The 20,387-nt window shown below is 36.4% G+C and overlaps 2 protein-coding genes across 2 annotated transcripts; one reads left to right on the forward strand and one right to left on the reverse strand.

The window, feature by feature from the left end:
* The first annotated feature begins 4,038 nt into the window (after window positions 1-4,038).
* Window positions 4,039-13,845, forward strand: LOC132277182 (polyprotein of EF-Ts, chloroplastic). Its single transcript, XM_059778957.1, has 5 exons — window positions 4,039-4,231; window positions 5,706-7,517; window positions 9,121-9,336; window positions 11,586-12,294; window positions 12,896-13,845. The coding sequence occupies exons 2-5, from the start codon at window positions 5,777-5,779 to the stop codon at window positions 13,527-13,529; spliced, it is 3,300 nt and encodes a 1,099-aa protein (XP_059634940.1). The 5' UTR covers window positions 4,039-4,231; window positions 5,706-5,776; the 3' UTR covers window positions 13,530-13,845.
* Window positions 13,846-15,142: 1,297 nt separating this feature from the next.
* On the reverse strand, window positions 15,143-19,246 carry LOC132277183 (uncharacterized). Its single transcript, XM_059778958.1, has 9 exons — window positions 19,088-19,246; window positions 18,934-18,990; window positions 18,704-18,801; window positions 18,206-18,275; window positions 17,811-17,859; window positions 16,760-16,848; window positions 16,633-16,680; window positions 15,614-15,673; window positions 15,143-15,399 (listed from the first exon to the last, which is right to left on the reverse strand). The coding sequence occupies exons 1-9, from the start codon at window positions 19,145-19,147 to the stop codon at window positions 15,289-15,291; spliced, it is 642 nt and encodes a 213-aa protein (XP_059634941.1). The 5' UTR covers window positions 19,148-19,246; the 3' UTR covers window positions 15,143-15,288.
* Between the last annotated feature and the right edge of the window lie 1,141 nt (window positions 19,247-20,387).

The following is a 20,387-nucleotide window of genomic DNA, read 5'->3' on the forward strand; positions in this document are numbered from 1 at the left end:
ATTAAATACTTAAAATCTGAAACCTCCAACAGTTTAACAACTTGGGAATCCATCCATTGGACCCCTAATACGAAAATCCAAACTGAAGAATAAATAGCCAAAAGACATCCAAAGTTAAACCATAGAGAGAAGTCCTACGTCGTCGGAAGAGTGAGTAGTAATCTCTGCTCAGCACGATCAGGTCTAAGTCTGAAACTGACGAGTACCTAAAAAATAAAAGTGGGTCAGGCCCACGAACAAGTTCTAACCTACTACAATCCAAGCAGAGACTCGATACACATATACATCCTAAGCAACTCAACAATAGCTAATAGTCCGTACGTAAGTATATCCACACTACAGGACTCTCACTGGACTATGGAGAGGGTCTTAACCTGTAAAGAAGGCAACATGCGAAAACGCCCCCAAAGGTGGGCATGAATACCTAGACCTAACAGGGTATACCTCAACCTCTCATATCCAGCTACGCATCCTATTGCATATACGCTCCCTAACCAACGACTCTAAGACTCAAGCTCAGATCGCAGTACCATAACATATATTTAAAATCCGTCCTGTCCATAGTAAGTCCAGTTAGTCATTCAGCTTGTGCAGTTTCTTTGACTTAACATAATTGACAAGTAGTCTAATTAGTCATTCAGCTTGTGCAGCTTCTTTGACTTAGATATAAGTAGGATTTTATCTTAATAATCCGTTCCCTTATTCCAATATAGGTAGGACTTAGCGTTTCAAGCTAACCCAAATCCAGTATGCCACCGTCCCATACCGGTGCATACATCCCATACCATCCGACAATTGATAATACTAATAACGAAAGTCAATACCAACTAATCCATAGCCCATATAATAAGAATCCATCACAAGTATAACAAGAATTATGTATATAACATGTTTGTTCTGTACTACTAATACATGATTCTCCAATAAGTTTAAACCACAGAGAATAGGTATAATCCATCTTGTAATCCACTGTAAGCATAATAATAACAATATCAGAATTAACATGCTCACTTTAAACTATTCCACGATACCCAGTAAGTTGATAAAATACAATACTGTACAGTTAGCAACTAAGTTCCCATTAAGTATAATAGAGCATTATCATAATTGGCATGCTTATTTTTATAACGCTGTAACATGATTTAAACCATGAATTCCTTAAGTCAGTTGCTAATTTAAACATGAGCAACTTGAATCATCCACATCCAAGCCAACATTCAAACTTTCTGTAGAATTTTCTACTGTTTTCTATATTGGCTTCCTATGGTATCTTACGTATTACCATGCCTTCTGAAACTTTAATAAGAGTTTAAACATCACTGTACTCCCCTAGAACAACTCCTAATTCAACCTGAATTTTTAAAAACCCAACCACAGTAGTCCAGAACTCGCAGAAAACCAAAAAAATTTGAAAAACCCTGAAGGAGCCGCCTCCAAGACCTTTAGAGCCAGCTCCATGATTCCATAGAGCCACCTCTTTCCTCCTCTCTTCCTATCTGCTTGTTTTCTTCAACTGCGTCCCCTCCGGTGACGTCTAGTTTTATCAGTCCTCAACTTTAATGGTTTCTACTGATTAAAATTAAGTTTCCAATGCCCCAGATATTTTAAAACCTTTAATCTTAAATCCACTCTAATTAGAATAGAAAAAAAATAAATAAATAAAAATAAATAAATAAATTCAAGAAAGAAGTAAAACAAGCCAATTCGAAACATGCAAACATGTACAGTTGCAAACGAACCTAAACATGCAAACCAGTTTAACATTAATACTTTCCAGTGTGTTACAAACTAACTCAACTCTTTATATAGTAATTTACATGAATTATACATCCAGTTACGTGAATTATTTTATGAGTTACATAACGAAAGATTATAAATCAAGCAGTACAACTCATGGCTACGGTCAATTTAAACAACAGAGACATGAAAACCAGTTTACTTTTAATCATTGTACATTCCTGGAGTTGCATTAGACATGCAAAGAACATGAGTCAACGGAATAGAGTTAGGATTAGAACTTGCCTTACACCGACGTCTTCCTCAATTCTCCGGTGAAATCTCTGTTTGCCCTCTCTGTTTCTTCCCAGACTTCTCCAAACTTCTCTCTACCTTTACTATATCGTGTATATGGTTCTAAAACCCTAGGCAGACCCCTAAAGATGTATTTATAAGCCACCCATAAACCTAACCCTAAGTGTGATGTAATACAGAGACTAAGTCGGCTAAGTTAATACAGAAACCCTAAGGAAATCCCACTAACGTAATTCACAATTAAACCAGTATAATAAATTAATTAATACCTAACTAAACCATATTACAATTAATTCAATTGCAGGAAACAATAATTTCTACAAAACAATTAATTTTATTTACAGAAACAAGTAATACTATTTAAAGAAACAATTACTTCACAATTACAATTAAGTCAATTAAACTATTAAATAAACACATATGCACCTAAACAATTAAAAATGCAAGTTAAACAATAAATTAAATACCAGGACTATTCTTTTGAAATTAGGGGTATTACACACCTCCACCACTACCGCCACTACCATCTTCTACCACTGCAACCTCCACCTTCACTGCCACCGCCACTAACTTCCACCACCACTGTCACCTCCACCACCATCATCACCTCTACAACTGTTGATGCATTCCACTATCACCACACCATCGTCGCTTCCACAACCTTCTACCACCGCCATCGCCACCACCTTCCACCATTACCGCTAATCTCCACCTCCTTCCACCACCATCACCACCGTCACCTCCACTACTTTCCACCACTACCACACCATTACTTCCCACCGTCATCACCTACACTTTCACCACTGCCACTATCTCCGCCTTTTACTAACACTACTGCCACCTTCCGCCACCGCCTTTCAACGCCACCGCCTACACCACTACCGTTTTCTATCTCTACCACCATTGTCACTGCTATCTACCACCACCGTCATTTCTTTTTTTTAAAATATAGAAGAATGTTATTTTGTTAATTTAATTTATTTGTCACTAAAAGGGATATTTTGGATAATTTAATTTGAAATTCAATCCATTCTAAATTTTAAATTGATCCAAACAAACAAAATAATTATTTCATTCCTACACGTTTCATATTTGCAACCAAACAATAGAATGAAAATGACCATTTCATTCCATTTCCACATGCATTCCATAGGAGTGTCATTAAACAAACGCATCAAGGTATATTCGAGTGTAATTTTTTCAAACTTCAAGAGAGGTTAGTGTAATTTAATTATTCAATATTTAATAGAATATTCCATCAAATAGAGTTTCCAATATTCCATCCCCCCCCCCCCCCCAAAAAAAAATAAATAAATAAAAATTCCAACTAGTGTGGCACTCCTATGGAACTTTTTCTTTTTTCTTTTTATAATTTTTTTTTATCCTTGCAACGAGGGAAAGGAATGGGTAAAACTTGGACTCCAAGCACAATTCAAGCGAGTGCATCTACCAACTGGGCTATCAAGTTCATCCCCACACTAGGAGAATAGCTTAAAATTAAAAAAAAAAAAATTAGGAAAATTATATTCTCTAATACAAATTAATTTAATTTCAATATTTATATAATATTAATTTAGTTGCAATTGAGATAATATCACGTGATAGTGGCTAATAATGTCCTTGATGGGCCGCAACTTTGAGCTTAGCTCAGTTTCCATCACACTGAAAATGGGGGGACACGGGACTCTAATGTAGACTCAGCTACAGACGAGAAAGTAACTTTCATTAGCCCAAACGTTCTATAGGCCTATTGCGTGGGCTTGGACAAGTTCTATAGGCCTGTAGGGCTTTTGTCCAAGTAGGACCAGCCCAATTTGCATAAATTATTTGAACATCTTTGTTTGAGGCTTTGGCCTCTAGGCCGAAGAATATCTGCCATGCGACAAGTCGACAAGTGACCTTCTCATCAAAATTCGGCTTGGCTATGCCGAATCCAGTAAGAGTTCTCCTCTCTCTCTCTCTCTCTCTCTCTCAAGTGCAATAAATACAGTAAAAGAGATTTATATAGAGAAAGAGATAGATGATGAGATAAGGATTTGAAGCCCCACCATTCATTTCCCTCTTCTTTCATCAGTCACAAACACAGAGGGCTCGCAACAGAGAACAAAGCTTCATAAGGACTGCACCGAATTGTAGGGTTTCCCTAATTTCTTAATTTTATTTCTTCAGAAAATTTCAAGGCTCTCTAGAGAGTTTAAAGGTATGATCACTCAACGTGATTACATACTGTTCATGTATTGTGGGTCATTGATTTTTGGTGGTGTTATGTGTAATTGTAGCTTCCCATTAATTGACTCCTTCAATTTTTAAGGGTTTATATATATTTTTCTGCTACTTTGAGCTACTGTGTTTTTTTTAATTTAATTATTCGTTCAGAACTCTGTGGTTGCTTGGTTTGCACTTGTTTCAAGTTCTCATATTTCTTTTTTCCCGAGTGTTATGGAGTTGCTTCTTTGTTGCCTGGACTCTGAAGACCCGAACTGGGGATAGATAATTGTTTTGAGTGTACTCTACTTTGCAATGCACTTCTTTGTTCAAGTAAATTTTTTCATTTAAAAAACGAAGTAATTATAATATTATTTTATTGGTTGGATTGGAGCCTTGGACTTGGTCGCACAAAATTTGACTAAACCTGAATTCAGACAGGGTGTTCAAATTGAAGTAGAAGAAATTTTGGATGTAATATTGGATAAATTTCGTTTTGAGTAGGCAAATATGTTTGGGGGTTTTTGTTGTCAGAATTTCACCATAAATTCAACTACCCAAACAAGTTCAGTAAACAAATAAGAAAAGTTCATCCAAAAAAATCATTGTGCAATGCATTTATTAATGGTGGCTAAACCCCATTTTGATAATAGTGTAACATTGTTTTGCTAACCCAATTTATTAATATTGCACAAAATTTCTCATGTTTAACTTTTGATCAATTTGTGTTGCATATTTTGAATTATGCGGCTTATACAGTAATACCAAGTATAAGATTATGTGGTATATATTTTTATTACACATGCACCTTATTGGGCATTTTCACGCTTTATGCTCCACCTTGTGCTTAAGCTGTTGGAAATCTTGGTACCTTAGCACACCTGGAAGTTTTAATGCTCATAAGGCCCTCGCTGTTTTCAGGTTGACCATTGAGATAGATGAGCACACCATCAAGTTATCTTGTTTAATGGGACTGAATAAAGACTGAAGAGCTTACATTCTTATGAATGACATTTAAATCACTATAGATTTTCAGGAGAATGTTGGTGGAAGTCTCTTCCTTAACATGGCTATTAGTATTGTTTGTTTAGTGTTGAAGCGATGTTGTGCTTAAGCATCATAGTTGGGAAAAATTAGGTCCCAGCACGTGAACTGATTATACAACCCATTTCTATATCCATTGATTAGTTTACTCCTTTGGTTTGAAATAAGTCGTCTTTTAAAATTTTCTATGTTTCAATTGCAACAATTTAACTTGAGATATGTTTAACTCAAATTCAAGCCGATTTGTGGAGTATCTTTCATGTTAGTTACAGAGAATTGGTTAGTGCAAGATACAGCTTGCTGAACCAAGTTACTAACTTGTTTGTATAGCTTTTGGACACACCATTTTACCCTTATTTTAAAGTATTGGTCCCACAAGATTTTTATACTATTTTTCAATCTCACGATCGATTTTGTTTGTTCAGGTGGCGGAAGTGATGACAAAATAATTGTAGTTTGCTGACTGCACCACAACTTCTGCATTTTTTAAGTCAACATGACCCCCACAATTCCGAGTTCTGTAAGCAATATTTCACATATCCCTGGAACTGCTTTTATAACAAGGAAGAAAAATTCTGTAACAGGATGCAGACTCTTGGGAAATTCTACAAAACAAACATTATCCCCACAAAAATATATCTTGCCTCTGTCAACATCTGTAAGGTTATTTCCACAATTCAGATTTGGATGTGCTTTACATCATAAATCAAGAATGCATATGGTATTAGCCACTGGGACTGATGTGGCAGTAGAAGAACCAGATTCCGTGGTTTCTGATAAAGATACTGGGGAAGATTCAGGAATGCAATCGAATGCAGAGGGAACAAGCGATGAATCATCTGTCAGATCAGATGCCAGTGCCCCACCAGTTCAATCTAAACGTTCAAGAACCACTCGGAAGAGTGAGATGCCACCAGTCAAGAATGAGGATCTGGTTCCTGGTGCCATTTTTACTGGGAAAGTAAGATCAATCCAGCCATTTGGTGCTTTTGTTGATTTTGGAGCTTTTACAGATGGCCTGGTGCATGTTTCCAGGTTGAGCGATAGCTTTGTTAAGGATGTTGGTAGCATTGTTTCCATTGGACAAGAGGTGAAGGTAAGATTGGTGGAAGCAAACACTGAGACAGGACGAATATCTCTTACTATGCGTGAAAGCGACGATGCCAGTAGTGACAAAGCCAGACCCAGCAGAAGGAGCAGTCCGAAGTCCAATCAGAAGAGAGATGAGGGGAAGAAAAGTTCAAAGTTTGTGAAGGGACAGGATCTTGAAGGCAAAGTAAAGAATTTAACCAGAGCTGGTGCTTTTATATCTCTTCCTGATGGGGAGGAAGGATTCTTGCCCAAATCAGAGGAATCTGATGACGGGTATGGAAATATGATGGGGGGCACCTCGCTGCAGGTTGATCAAGAAATTAGCGTCAGAGTTTTGCGTATCTCAAGAGGACAGGTAACTTTGACAATGAAAAAAGAAGATGTTGGACAGTTAGACTCGAAGGTCACTCAGGGGGTTGTCCATGGGGCAACAAACCCTTTTCTGCTGGCTTTCCGTAAAAATAAGGATATTGCTGCATTTTTAGATGAGAGGGAGAAAGAGGAGGAACCAGCTAATTTAACACCAAGAACTTCTGAAAAGATGGAAGGGAAGGTAGATCAGTTTGATACCGGGCTCGATAACCTCAAGGTGCAGGATCAACCAGCAAGTCGTGATGGAGAGTCGGTCAGTGCCCCTTTTGCAATGGATGAAATAGTAGAAGATGATGGAACCTCTTCAAAGGAATTGGATGTGGGAGCCAGAACAGTAGATGATGCGCTGACTGAAACTACTAAGCAAGATGAGGACCCAGAAACAATAGTTTCTAATTCATCACAAAGTGAAGATGATGCCATCCAAACCATAGAGGAGGCAGAAGTGAGTTCCGAATCCTTGGCTCCAGAAGGAAGCATATCTCCTGCAGATCAGATAAATGAGGAGGCCTTGGAAGATGATGAAAAATCTAGCTTACCTAGACAAGTAACTGATCAATTTTTGTCATCAGAAAGTCTGGATAGCAAAGAAGTAACAGAGAGGCTAGCTGATGATGCTGTAGCAGAAGAAGATAAAGTGCAGGTACAAACACCTACTGAGGAGATCACACCAGTTGAAGATGAAAAAGCAGGAGCTAACCCCCTAAAAAATGGCAGTATTACCAGCTCAAATGGACAGATAGATACTCCAACCCCTGAAAGCACTAGGGAAGGTTTGTAGTGTTACTGTTTGGCCACTCATGCTTCCATTACTACATTCTGGGAATATTTAGGATTCATTTCTAAAATATGAGAATTTGAACCTATAACAATAGATGTACTGTAATGTATGAAAAGATAATAAAACCTGATGATTTTTAGAACTTTTTACATTTGCATTACCCGGTGCTTGTCCCAACACTCTGTAGTTTAGAGAGGACGGAACTATTTATGGGTCTATTGTTCTAACTTACCAGTCCAGGGCGGACTATAGTGAGGACCAAGGGGGGCCATGCCACCCCCTTCCCCCTCAAATATTTTTTGAAAACCATTAATACAAATGCATATAAAAAATTAATTTTAAAAATATATCTAAAGAAAACTTGACATTTGCCCCCCTCAAATTTTTTGAAAAACCTTAATACACATGCATATGAAAAATTAATTTAAAAATTATATGAAACAAACTTGACATTTGGCTCCCCAAAAATAATTTTAATAGGAACTTGTTGACATCTTATATTGGGACTTCTTCGTGTTGTTAGAATGTAACTCTCGTTGGCCAAGTGAGTTAAGTTCTATCTTCCCTTTTGACAAATCGAAATTCCAGTTAATGGATCAGGCAACTCAATATATTTGTTGTGGATAAATTTATACTATTTTTTTTGTTGAATTGGTTATCATATGGTCATAATTAAGATGTTTAATTGATTAAAATTCATTTATAATCAATTTAATATTTCATTGACTAAATTTGATTTATTTACCAAGTATTAAAAAAAAATATCACGGTTGTGGTAACTGATTTCAAATATACTTTGGCCAATATTTTTGATACAATTACATTGGCATTACGTTACCTGATACCATAACTTAAAAACATATTTATTTTATCCTTTTAAACTTGGTTTCTAATTATTTTTACACCTTTATGTCATTCGTAAGCACTTAATGGTTATGCAACCCCCCCCCCCCCCCCCCCCCCCTCCTCCCCTTCTCTCTTCCCAACCACCAAATCAAACTTCCTAGTTCTGCACCTGCTACCAGTCCACCTCTCCAGGGTGGTTAATCCTGTTGCTCATGCAATCTAAACTCTATGAGGGAAGTTGTTATTTTGTGTAATTTCCATAAATGTTACTGTAGACAGGAATAAGGCTCCATCTATTGAGCATGTCTCTAGCACGGTCACTATTGGGATTATTCAGTTGCCTTTTTCTATATCAACTGCAACAATCAACCATAACAACCCCTCCCATTTTGATGCCATTCCAATACTTAGCAATTGTGCTAGTAATGCCTTTCTCGTTCACCTTTTGTCCCTCCTCTGTCAAATCTTGTTACACACTGTGATTAGCTTAATAAATATAATCTTTGAAACTATGAATTACATTATCATGTGTATAGTGGTTAATTGTTCTACTTCTTATCATTTTAGTTTTCTTGCTCTTAAAAATTCAGGGAACTATAGTATTTGTTTATGTACTAAAGTGAGAGTTGGATGCACATATGAAGTGGAAAATGATGGAAAATTTGACATATATATATATATGTTCGGAAATTCAAGCAAGAAAATCTGACATATTTGGAGAATAGCTGATGATCAATTTTTGTCTTCAGAAAGTCGTCTCAGTGAAGAAGTTGCAGAGAGCCAAGTTGACAATAGCGTTGTCAAGGATGACGTGCAGATACAAGCTCCTGATGTGGAAAGTAAAATTCCTTGTGCCACAACTGTTGAAGATGAGAAGGTGGAACCTGTCCCTGAGAAAAATGGTAGTGTTACCATCTCTAATGCACAAGCTGGTGCTTCTTCCCCCAAGGAAAGCACAACTAAAGGTTGATACCTTACTTTATATGGCTGTTCTTCATGATTTTTTTTAATGCATCTAGGGAGGCATTGTATCACATTGAAGATGGCGACTCGAAACTACAACACACGCAGTGTTGTTAAAGGCGCGCCTGTTGTGCCCAGGTGCACCTTTGACAACATTTGCGCTTTTTATATGGAATATGAATATGCTTTAATAGCAATTTAATTTTTCAATTGTGCGCCTCACTTCACTCAGGTGCACGCCTCGCCTTGTGCCTAGGCTCCAAATGACCTCTAGCGCCTTAGTGGGCCTTGAGCCTTTGATAACACTGAACACACAGACCTCTGCAATTATTTTGACATTATGATCTTTTAAAACAGGATGCATAAGTGACAAATACATGAATTGAAATGCCTATGTTGAAACCAAAGTTTCCCTGGTGAAATATAGACATAGGTTATGGTTATTTGTTCTTAGTTTACACAAAGGCAGTGATAATAAAGGGTAATGTGGTTGTTTTTAAATGAATGCTTGATAAAATGTATTTGGTTAAACCTAAAAAGTGATGCAAAAAGGTTTCGCATTGACATCCAGTTGTTTTAATGTGTTTAAAAGTGCAATGTGTGTGTGTGTGTATAAGATCTCAGTTTCCATTTAAATTAATGCTATGACTGGGAGCACCGAATCGGCGCTTTGGATTTGGGATTGGAGAAATTTCAGTACAAATTTTGAACCAAATTTCCTCCAATTACAAATCCAAGGCACTGATTCGGTGCTCCCAAACATAACATAATAGTACGTTGTGAAGTTTCCATCTCTGTGTTCATAAATGGAATGGAAGACTGTAAAATGAAATATTTACCTGCATAAATGTGTCCTGCCATTTTAATGACGTGGTTTCCCACACATTTCTATGGTTTCCTCCTCTTATGCTGGGATCCCCCTTAGTATTAGCACCTTTGCCAACACGTAACATGTTATATCATGAATTCTTTGTCCAGCACGTCAAATCTTTATCCACTCTATTAGATGAAATGTTTGATTGTGTTTGCATAGCTTTCTCAACCACCAAATATACAGATATGTGGATAATGAATTAATCAACTGGGAATAAACCAATGTAGACCAAGGTGTGATTGTTAGGCTCTTCTTCCTATTTATGATTAGATTGGTGAACCACTGACCGGTTTGTACTGTAAGTAGAAGCAGCACATGGTAGGTGGACTAAGACTTCTTTCCCCATTTTTGCTTTTCTTTTTAGCATTTCAGAGGTACCTACTCTTTTATATCCTCTCTTCAACAATGTCAAATTTTTATCTCAAATAAATTTTTATAATTTGAGTCTACCAAAATGAGTGGACTGCATGAAAAAAAAGGATTGTATCAATAAGATGATTAAATCTATTTCCTCATCCCCTTCTCCTTTGACTTGTATGAGGGTTCTGTTTTATTGATGTCTTTGGTTCAGGTATGATTCCATAAATAAGCATTCAATAGGGTGAAGCTCCATTCATATATCATCCTCATCAACTAAGCTGGATACTGTCCCTGTGTAGATTTTGTCATAATATTAGTTTTAGATTGATTCATAACTTCATATGGATTTATAGTGATTTTAACTGAATATGTATAGGGATGGCAATTTCCTCCGACCCGGTGGGTTTTTGCCCCACCCCCGCCCCTAATGGGGTGGATTTAGTGGCCCCTAAATGGATTTGGGACTGGTATGGTAAAATAATTGAAAACCCGCAGCGGGTTTGGGGGGGCGGATTTAGTGATGACCCCTCCCCGATTATATATGTACCTTTTAATTTTTTTTTATATATGTAAAATATATATTTTATATTTTTAAGACTCTTGTTACTTTGCTGGAAGTATCAATTAATATATTAATATTTACTACTTAGTAATTTAAAAGTTGGGCTAACTTATTTATCAGTCCAATTTGAGCACATTGGGCTAGTTTTTTTTTTACTACGTAATAAAGTGGCATAACCCGGCCAGCCCACGCCGCGCCCCGCAATTAAACGGAGTACATGGGGGCGGAGTCGGTACTTTGTCTATCGAAGTAGGGGCGGAGATGGTATAACAATTACAAACTTGTTTCGGTGTAAGGGCGGAGTTGGTGTGATAGATTTTCTAACGGGCGAAGTAGGGTTTAGCCAAATCCGTCCCAACTCCGCCCCGTTGACATCCCTAAATATGTGATCATTTGTGATCCTTAACTGAATATAGTTCTTTCAATACTGATTTTTACTTCTGTGTGGACTACAGCTGCCATATCACCAGCTCTTGTGAAGCAGCTGCGTGAAGAAACAGGTGCTGGAATGATGGATTGCAAGAAAGCTCTCTCGGAAGCTGGAGGGGACATAGTTAAAGCTCAGGAGTTCCTCAGGAAGAAAGGGTTGGCAAGTGCAGATAAGAAGGCCAGTAGGGCAACAGCTGAAGGAAGAATTGGTTCATACATTCACGATAGTAGGATTGGTGTCCTATTGGAGGTGAACTGTGAGACAGATTTTGTATCTCGAGGTGACATTTTCAAGGAGCTGGTTGATGATCTAGCCATGCAAGTAGCTGCATGCCCTCAAGTACAGTATCTTGTTACAGAAGATGTCCCCCACGAAATTGTGGACAAGGAAAGAGAGATTGAAATGCAGAAGGAAGATCTCTTGTCAAAACCAGAGCAGATCAGGTCCAAGATTGTTGAAGGACGGATCAGGAAGAGGCTTGAGGAGGTGGCATTGCTTGAGCAGCCTTACATTAAAAATGATAAGATGGTGGTGAAGGACTGGGTGAAGCAGACAATTGCAACCATTGGAGAAAACATAAAAGTGAAAAGGTTTGTGCGCTACAACCTTGGAGAAGGCTTAGAAAAGAAAAGCCAGGATTTTGCTGCAGAGGTGGCTGCCCAAACTGCTGCAAAAGCAGTCTCTGCTACAGGGAATCAGCCCGCTGCAGTTGAAGCCAAGGAAACTGTTGAAAAGTAAGTTACTGCTTTGTTGAATTATTATCATAGTGGCAAATGCTTTCGTATGAATTAGAAGGATGGTAAATTGGGCAGTACTTTTGCATAATTAACACGGTTTCAAAGTCAATATGTTGGTTTGGTACCAGTGGGAGCTGGGTAAACAGTACTTAACATATTAAACAATACTCTTTTAACATAATTAAATTGTCTGCTTCTCCAGGGTATCTTCGCCACTAATATGTCTTTACCTGTTGATAATTTAGACTTTTCAGTAAGTGAAAAAATATATATATATATGTATAGAATATATTAGTTGCATATTTCGTTAATCGTTGCCATTATTAGTGATATCTTTACGCCTGTTGTATTATAGCAGTAGAGACACGCAGAGCATAAAGAAATTTCAAAAATAAATATTATTTAAGTTCCTGTCCACGACAATTTAAATGTCCTTTGACTATTTGTCCATGTCCTGAAATAGTTTAATCCCCTCAAGAAGCAAAAATATCTTGTTTGTTTTTATGCACATTTTTATTACAGCTTTATGATTGTGTCTTGCATACATACATGGATGGGCATCTTGCTGGTGATTAATATGTTCAACCTCTATTTACAGACCGAAAGCAACAGTTTCAGCTGCATTGGTTAAACAACTGCGGGAAGAAACTGGAGCTGGCATGATGGACTGCAAGAAAGCTTTATCTGAAACTGGGGGTGATCTTGAGAAGGCACAAGAGTACCTCAGGAAGAAGGGTCTTTCAGCTGCTGACAAAAAGTCCAGCCGGCTTGCAGCTGAAGGCAGGATTGGATCCTACATCCATGATTCCCGCATTGGAGTTCTAATTGAAGTCAACTGTGAAACTGACTTTGTTGGTAGAAGTGAAAAATTCAAGGAGTTGGTTGATGATCTTGCAATGCAAGTTGTGGCCAGTCCACAGGTGCAGTATGTATCCATTGAGGATATTCCAGAGACCATTGTGAGCAAGGAAAAAGAACTGGAGATGCAGAGGGAGGACCTTCTGTCCAAACCTGAGAATATAAGAGAGAGAATTGTCGAGGGAAGAATCTCCAAGAGGCTTGGAGAACTTGCTCTTTTGGAGCAGCCCTTCATTAAAAACGATAGCATTTTGGTGAAGGAACTGGTAACGCAAACTGTTGCTGCTCTAGGGGAGAACATAAAAGTTAGGAGGTTCATCCGATTTACTCTTGGGGAGACAATTGAGAGTGCAAAAACAGAAAGTGAAGCATGAGTCACAAGAAAAGCAAGGACTTGAGGAGGTGCATAGGATCAAATGAGGGCGTTATTTTGAATAGAAGCTGCTAAAAAATGGCAAATCTGTTGAGGCTAAAGCCATTTTTCGATTATAATATAATCTAATTCTTTTTGTTGTGGTGAAAGCAAGTTAGATTATTTTATGTAGATTGACTTGTGTTATATTGTCTCCTATAGCAAATGTAGGGTATTTACCTTTGGCTGTTCATGTTATATTCTGTAAAATGGAAAGATGAAGAAAAAAAACAATTTTGGGAAATATTTTCAGGTAATCATTTCCTTTATTTAGCCAATATTGACAGGGTATCGAACAATATTTGACATGTTCGGAATAATAAATGGCACTTATATGCAATTATGCATCAATAGGCGTTGTGAATGAGAACAGAGCTAGTCATCTTAAGGTGATCAGGTGGGGTTGATGTAGAAGTGGATATTATATTGCTTTTTGCCCATGAAGTGGTTACTGGGGAGGTCGATTTAAAGAAAAAATCAAAAGAAAAATTAATTAAAAAAAAAAGGGTTAGATATCTAATGTTTTTACAAGATCTGCAATTAATTCTAGAAACCAAATAAAATTTCAGCACTATAAGGTCGCTTTGAAACAAATTGTCAAACTGACGGTGCATTTGAGTAGACTGGAGGGAAAGGAATGGAAACATAAAAAGGATAGTGTTATTAGTACAAGACATCTTAATCAAGCCTAAAACGGACTCGAATGAAACCTGAATTGCTGGCCCAAGCCCAGCCCAAATTAGGCTGTAAGACGAATAACAACGCCACAAGGGCCGGGCCTAGGCTTTGCATCTTCTTAGCCAGTCTGATTCATTGACTTGTCAAAGCCCACTGGGCTTGAGCCTGAGCCTCAAATCCTTCATTAAGTTCATGATAAACTTATTGTAATATAGATTAGCAGGGGCTCTTTTGATGGTAATATCAATATAAATTAGCAATTGAGGTTTATGGGATAAATTTTAAATGGTTATAGCAAAATGATGCTTTTGACGGGTGAAAACTTAGGCCTTGGTGTCTCAATGAGAATACCCAGGGTTAAGTTCTAGTCAGGTGTAGCCCTTGACCTGCCCATGCACGTGGCTTGTGGGGGAAAAAACTAGCAAGTTAATTTTTTTGCGATGAATTAATTTTTGCGGCAAGTAACTAATTACACAAATAGTTTCATGGCAAAATCTGTTATATATATAATTTTTGCCGCAAGTAACTAATTACACAAATAGTTTCGTGGCAAAATCAGTTATATATATAAAGTTTTTGCTTTGTCGCAAGTAACTAATTACACAAATACTTTTGTAACAAAATCAGTTATATATATAATGTTTTTACGACCAGCTATTTTCCGTATATAAATTTTTATGACGACCATATTTCGTCGTAAAAGTCAGTTGAGCATAGTTCTTTTGCAACAAATCGCCAAAACTGAAAAAAAGTTGCCTTTTCCTCCACAAGTACCATCTGTCACCGTTTTTACCCAATGATATATATTCGCACTGATACCAGTAGGTAGAATCGCTAATAATCAATGCACTGGAATCGCTGTAAATGTGATTGAAAAAGTAGGACATGACATGGCTATACTTGCCCATAATTAATTATTCAGACCTGAGAACAGGTAGGAATCGATCACGGATTTACTCCACTATGCCGAAAAGATACAGTTCCATTTCGCTAAATATCACATGAATTCGCTCACTTTTAATACACACAGTCTTGATATGCTGTCATAAACACTTTCCTTGATTTCTCCGCGGAACAAAACGCCATAAGTCCACAGCAATATCCACCTCCCTTTTCTTATGAAATTTGTACAGTTGTGGGACATCAAATCGAAGCTGGTAAAAAAAATGGGGATATGTTAAGGAACCAAACTGCGGAAGATCTGTGTGGATAGAAAATCCAAAATATCTATGCAACCAAATCGTGCTCACTCAATACACTATCAATGTAACAAAAATTGAAGCAATAAAACTTAGAATACAGTAGTGAGAGCAATTTGGCATGGAGAAACGTAGTACACATACATAATACTAAAAAGACCTCAGGTACCTCACATATAACCTCAGCACTGCTAGCATTGTAATCCCGCAAGGCTGTCCTTTTCACATGCTGTAATCACAAGCCCACAATAAACATCCTCCAAGCCATTCATTGGAAGCATAATTACTAGGTGAATAACATAAACGAGGCAAACAACATGCCTTTGCACTAAAAGGAACCAAAAAGGAACAATTGGAAAGAGCTTCTCAAGCTCAATACAATCCAACAAGAAGTAAGACTGAATTAATGCCCGCAATATCAGACAAAATAAGAACATTAAGCAACAAAATCTTAAAAGATGAAACCCGGGCTAAAGATGAATTAATACACAAGGACCTAAAGCTCCGTAACTACTCTAATTTAATTAACTACTGCTAATGAAAATCTAGAGCTAGAAATAAACATGTCACAGAACAGATATCTACCTATTATGAATTCGAGACGGAGACAATTAAACATGAACTCTGAACTAAGGAAAAGACTTCTAAGAGAACCCAATATAGCAAATCATATGGTCCAAAATTAGTTGACGAAGATGTTTCAGCAATGACAATATCACAAATAAGGCTTGCCATGCTTTGACTCCTCTACTCACAAGCATGTCAAATGTAACTAGAGCATTTTACAAATCTATTATTGGCATTTGAGTGTCAATTCAAGTACTTCGTGTTGCAAAACTAGCTACAGATGACAAGTTGTCCAACATGCATGTGAGGGAGGAAATATTGAAGAAATGTTTGCACTAATAAGCTCTTCACATGCCCTAGAATGACCTGCCAAAAATAGTACCACAACTACCCAAACCTCTGTAAGAGATCTAAAATTCTTGTATAAGAAATATAATGATTCACTTGGTAGTTTGTGATTTAGCATCTTTAGAAGAACATTGGCACATTGTGAAAGATGATAGTGAAAACTGAAAAGAAAATCTAATTAAGCCATTTTAATGTTACCATCACCCTTTTTCTTTTTCTTTTTCTTTTTTTAAAATGCCCAAGGGTTGTAGCTTCCAAGGCCAAACGACTTACATCTCTTGTTGTTGTCTTGTGCAAGGAATAAACTGCTTGAGAAGCGACCTGAGAAAATAGATATTTATTAGAACAAAAAAGACAGGACACACACATTCAAAATGTCTAAACATAGTTAACATCTTACCTTCAGAGCTACAAAAAGAAAATCCATGTCAGCCCCCTTTTTCCGGGTTCCAAATGGAGGATTCATGACAACAGTATCAATGATTGGACCTATAAAAGTATCAAGATCACTACTTCAGTAGACAAACAAATACGTCAAAAGTTACATCCATGCTGTTTATCACTCTGTATAAGCACCCAACAGATAAACTAGCACCCATACATCACCTAGAAAGAGAATTCCTCCAAAACCTACGTAAACATAGGAACTTGAAATATGCCTTAAAAGAAAATTGATGGGCCAATTATTGAATCTCAATCAAACATCACGAAGAAAGAAGAACCATTCCTTGCATACATCCATTCAATACTCACTGAAAAGTGAAAAACAATAAAATGGAAGTTCAATGGCCCAGGAATTCCTTCAATAAAAAAAACATTTTTTCAAGCTAGTCCAGCTCTCCTCAGGCACCTTCATTACATAGTGATGTCTCATATAGCACAATTAGTAGTTCAAAAGCTCTCCTCAGTATAAGTTCCTACCATGCCTGATTATCACATTTAACAGAGAATATAAGGAAGCCCACATATTTCTTCAGTATTTGAGAGGTGAATTTCAGTGAAGGAAAATCACTCAACGTTATAATTACAAATTCTTTTTTTTTTTTCTTTTGATAAGGTTTATAATTACAAATTCTTGAGTGGAGCCCTGCTTCTAACTGCATATAATAGAACTGCATATAATACAAGCATACTAAACAACCAACAGGCCTGTGGCCTAGCGGTACTAGGCCCCTACTTCCCAAAGGGAGGTCAGGTTCAGTGGAGGCATACGTGTGTGAGTACCAACTAGAAAAAAAAAAAAGAAGCATACTGAACATGCGTTTGCGCGTGTTCATGTGTGTGTGTGTGTGTGAGAGAGACAGAGAGAGAGATTTGTGCTTATGTTGATCCAATGTATTACGAGCACAGCAAATACGCTTAGAGATTGTGAAGTTCAGCTGGAGGCTTATTGCAATAGAAACAGAGGGACATTAGGTGACTTCTCATTTTGAGAAAGAGAGAGAGATTACCTCTCCATCCTAAGTTCCTGATGTCACACTGCACTAGATTCAAGTCAACCTGCATGTGCAATTATCAATCAAAGCAACAATACATCAATTAACCACCATTAACACATGGAATGATCAACACATCGAGTCCTTAATCACATGCATTTGATAGTTCCAAAAAGAAAACAATATATATGATAACTGAAATTTTTTTATGAAAAAACACTCGGATTCACACATTAACCAAGCCAACGAAAGAAGTTCTTTAATAGAAGGACCAAGCTTTTCGGACCAAATTCAGCCTGAGCCAAGTGGAAACCATGAAGTTTGTTTCCACTCGGCTCAAGCTGAATCGGCTTGAGAATAGTTTTCCAAAATAGAAACAGTAATTGGTGGTAATCAATATAAGGAAGTACCTCAAGATCCTCAGCGTTTATTGCTGCAATTTCAAGAGATTGGGGATCAATATCAAGGCCAATTACATGCCTGTTCAAACCAAGCAAGAGAAATACAATACTAAATTTAGAAAAACGTGTTTGGATGTATATTATAGATATACATATATCTATGGAAATCCATATATTCTAAGAAGCCAATAATTATTCATCAGTAGAGAGATGAAATTGAATTATTATAACTTCTAGCTGAAGTTTAACAACAAAGTCTAAACGCAGCATGGTACTCTTTCTACCACTATGTTAATACAGAGATGGTTTCAAAATGAATATTTTTTTGGTCTAGAACACTCAAATCGATAAAATGATTTGAACCATTTATTGGAAAAATGGTTATTTCACCCCTTTTTATCCAATGCTGAATTGACGACCTATGTATTATGTATAAAGTAAGAAGAATTAGTTGGATTTGAAGAAACAATGTGTAATAAGTAGAAACAAACAAAAGGGAGAACTCACTCTGCATCCAATAGAGTAGCTGCAAGACCTAATGTACCACAACCACAACCAAAATCTGCCACAACCTTGTTGTTCACATCCCCAAACGTATTCGCAGCCTTATTCATTTCAAAACCAAGTTTTCACAAATGCAGAAGACGATGGAATAAACAAACTATCACAATCAAATACCAAACACAACTAGTAAGAAGGAAAAGGAAAGGGAAAATATGGGGTAAAGAGAATTATACTGTATATAACATCCGAGAAGCGATGTGGGGACCAGTTGGATATTGTTCTAGTTCAATCTGTAGTAATAGCACACCATAACATCCAATTCAGTTAGAGAATCTAACATAGACGCTATAAGTTATATATACATACATATATATATATGAAAGAGACCTTTGGGCTAGAGAACTGTTGAAGACTGCCAAGGAGGCTTTCTAATTGCTTGAGCTTCATCTTCAGTTGGGAATCCTCGGACGAGAGAGAATCAGTTTGAAAAGGAAGGATTTCTTTCTAAAGCCCTAATTCCATAATTAATGGTATATACTGGAATTTACCATATAACCTTATATATTTTGTCAACGTCTTGTTTTTGTTTGCATAATTTTATAGTGTATAAATAAAAAAAAAAGATTCAAAGTGTGGAAGCGAAAAAAGAACACGAAAAGAAAGAGAAGAGTTAGTTCTTACCGAGTAGAAAAGAATTTGTTACGTTCGTTTGGGTTGATGGAATTGAAAGGAAAAAAAACAAGTGAGAAAATACTCAAATTCTTTTATAAAAGGTCTATTTGATTAGGTGATTCAGCGTGGTAAGGATTTTATAAAAATAAGTGGTACTTTCTAAAAATAATTTTAATATTTTAGTGAAAAAATTTTAAAAAGACATTTAAGCTCTTTTTTAATATTAGTCTCAATGGAGATGTTAAAATATTCTTTTGTATAAAATATAAACAGTTCACATATGTATAAATTTTTTTTTATTTTCAGCAGTCTGTTAAGATACACAAATGTATAAAATTATAGTGTTACACAACCTTTTTACACCGCCACATCAGCATATTTCTTTTATTCTCCTTCTCTCTCATTTCATTAAATAATTAACCCTATATTAAGTAAGTTTGTAAAAATTATGTGGATCCTGGTATGACACGTGGTTGATTGTTATTAAGGAATATGTTTTACAAAAATGATATAAAACAACCATTGGAGCTAAAAATAAATAATTCAAATTTTTTGTCTAAATCAATTATGACACATCAGATTTACACAAAATATATATATACACAATGAATGGAGATGCTCTCAGAGTGTTATCGTAAATTAGTTAAAATTTTTTTTTTTTCATCTTTTCCAAATAAAAATTTTATTATTTTCTTAATAATTTATTCAGATATAAATACATGTTATTAGTATTTTTTTTTTTTTTTCTCACGTAGCCTTAAAAGAGTAATGTTGGGTCACGAGCTCTCTACAAATTAAGACAATTTTTTAACATATATGAAAGGTCAAATAAATAATTTAATATTTAAATGTAAAACTCCCTTTTTAATATGCTGGAGTTCACAAAAGAGAGGAAAAACGAAAAGAAAAACAAATTCTATTTTGTTAAAAAGATAGTAGAATAAATAATTACATGGTACTAATTCATATTCTTTCACCTCTATTTATTTGTGTTAATCAGAAAGTGGGGAAGTGA

The sequence above is a fragment of the Cornus florida genome, unplaced genomic scaffold (genome assembly GCF_030987335.1).
Source record: "Cornus florida cultivar Cherokee Brave unplaced genomic scaffold, ASM3098733v1 CherokeeBrave_3.0.0_Hap2_Chr10, whole genome shotgun sequence".
Taxonomy (NCBI): Eukaryota; Viridiplantae; Streptophyta; class Magnoliopsida; order Cornales; family Cornaceae; genus Cornus; species Cornus florida.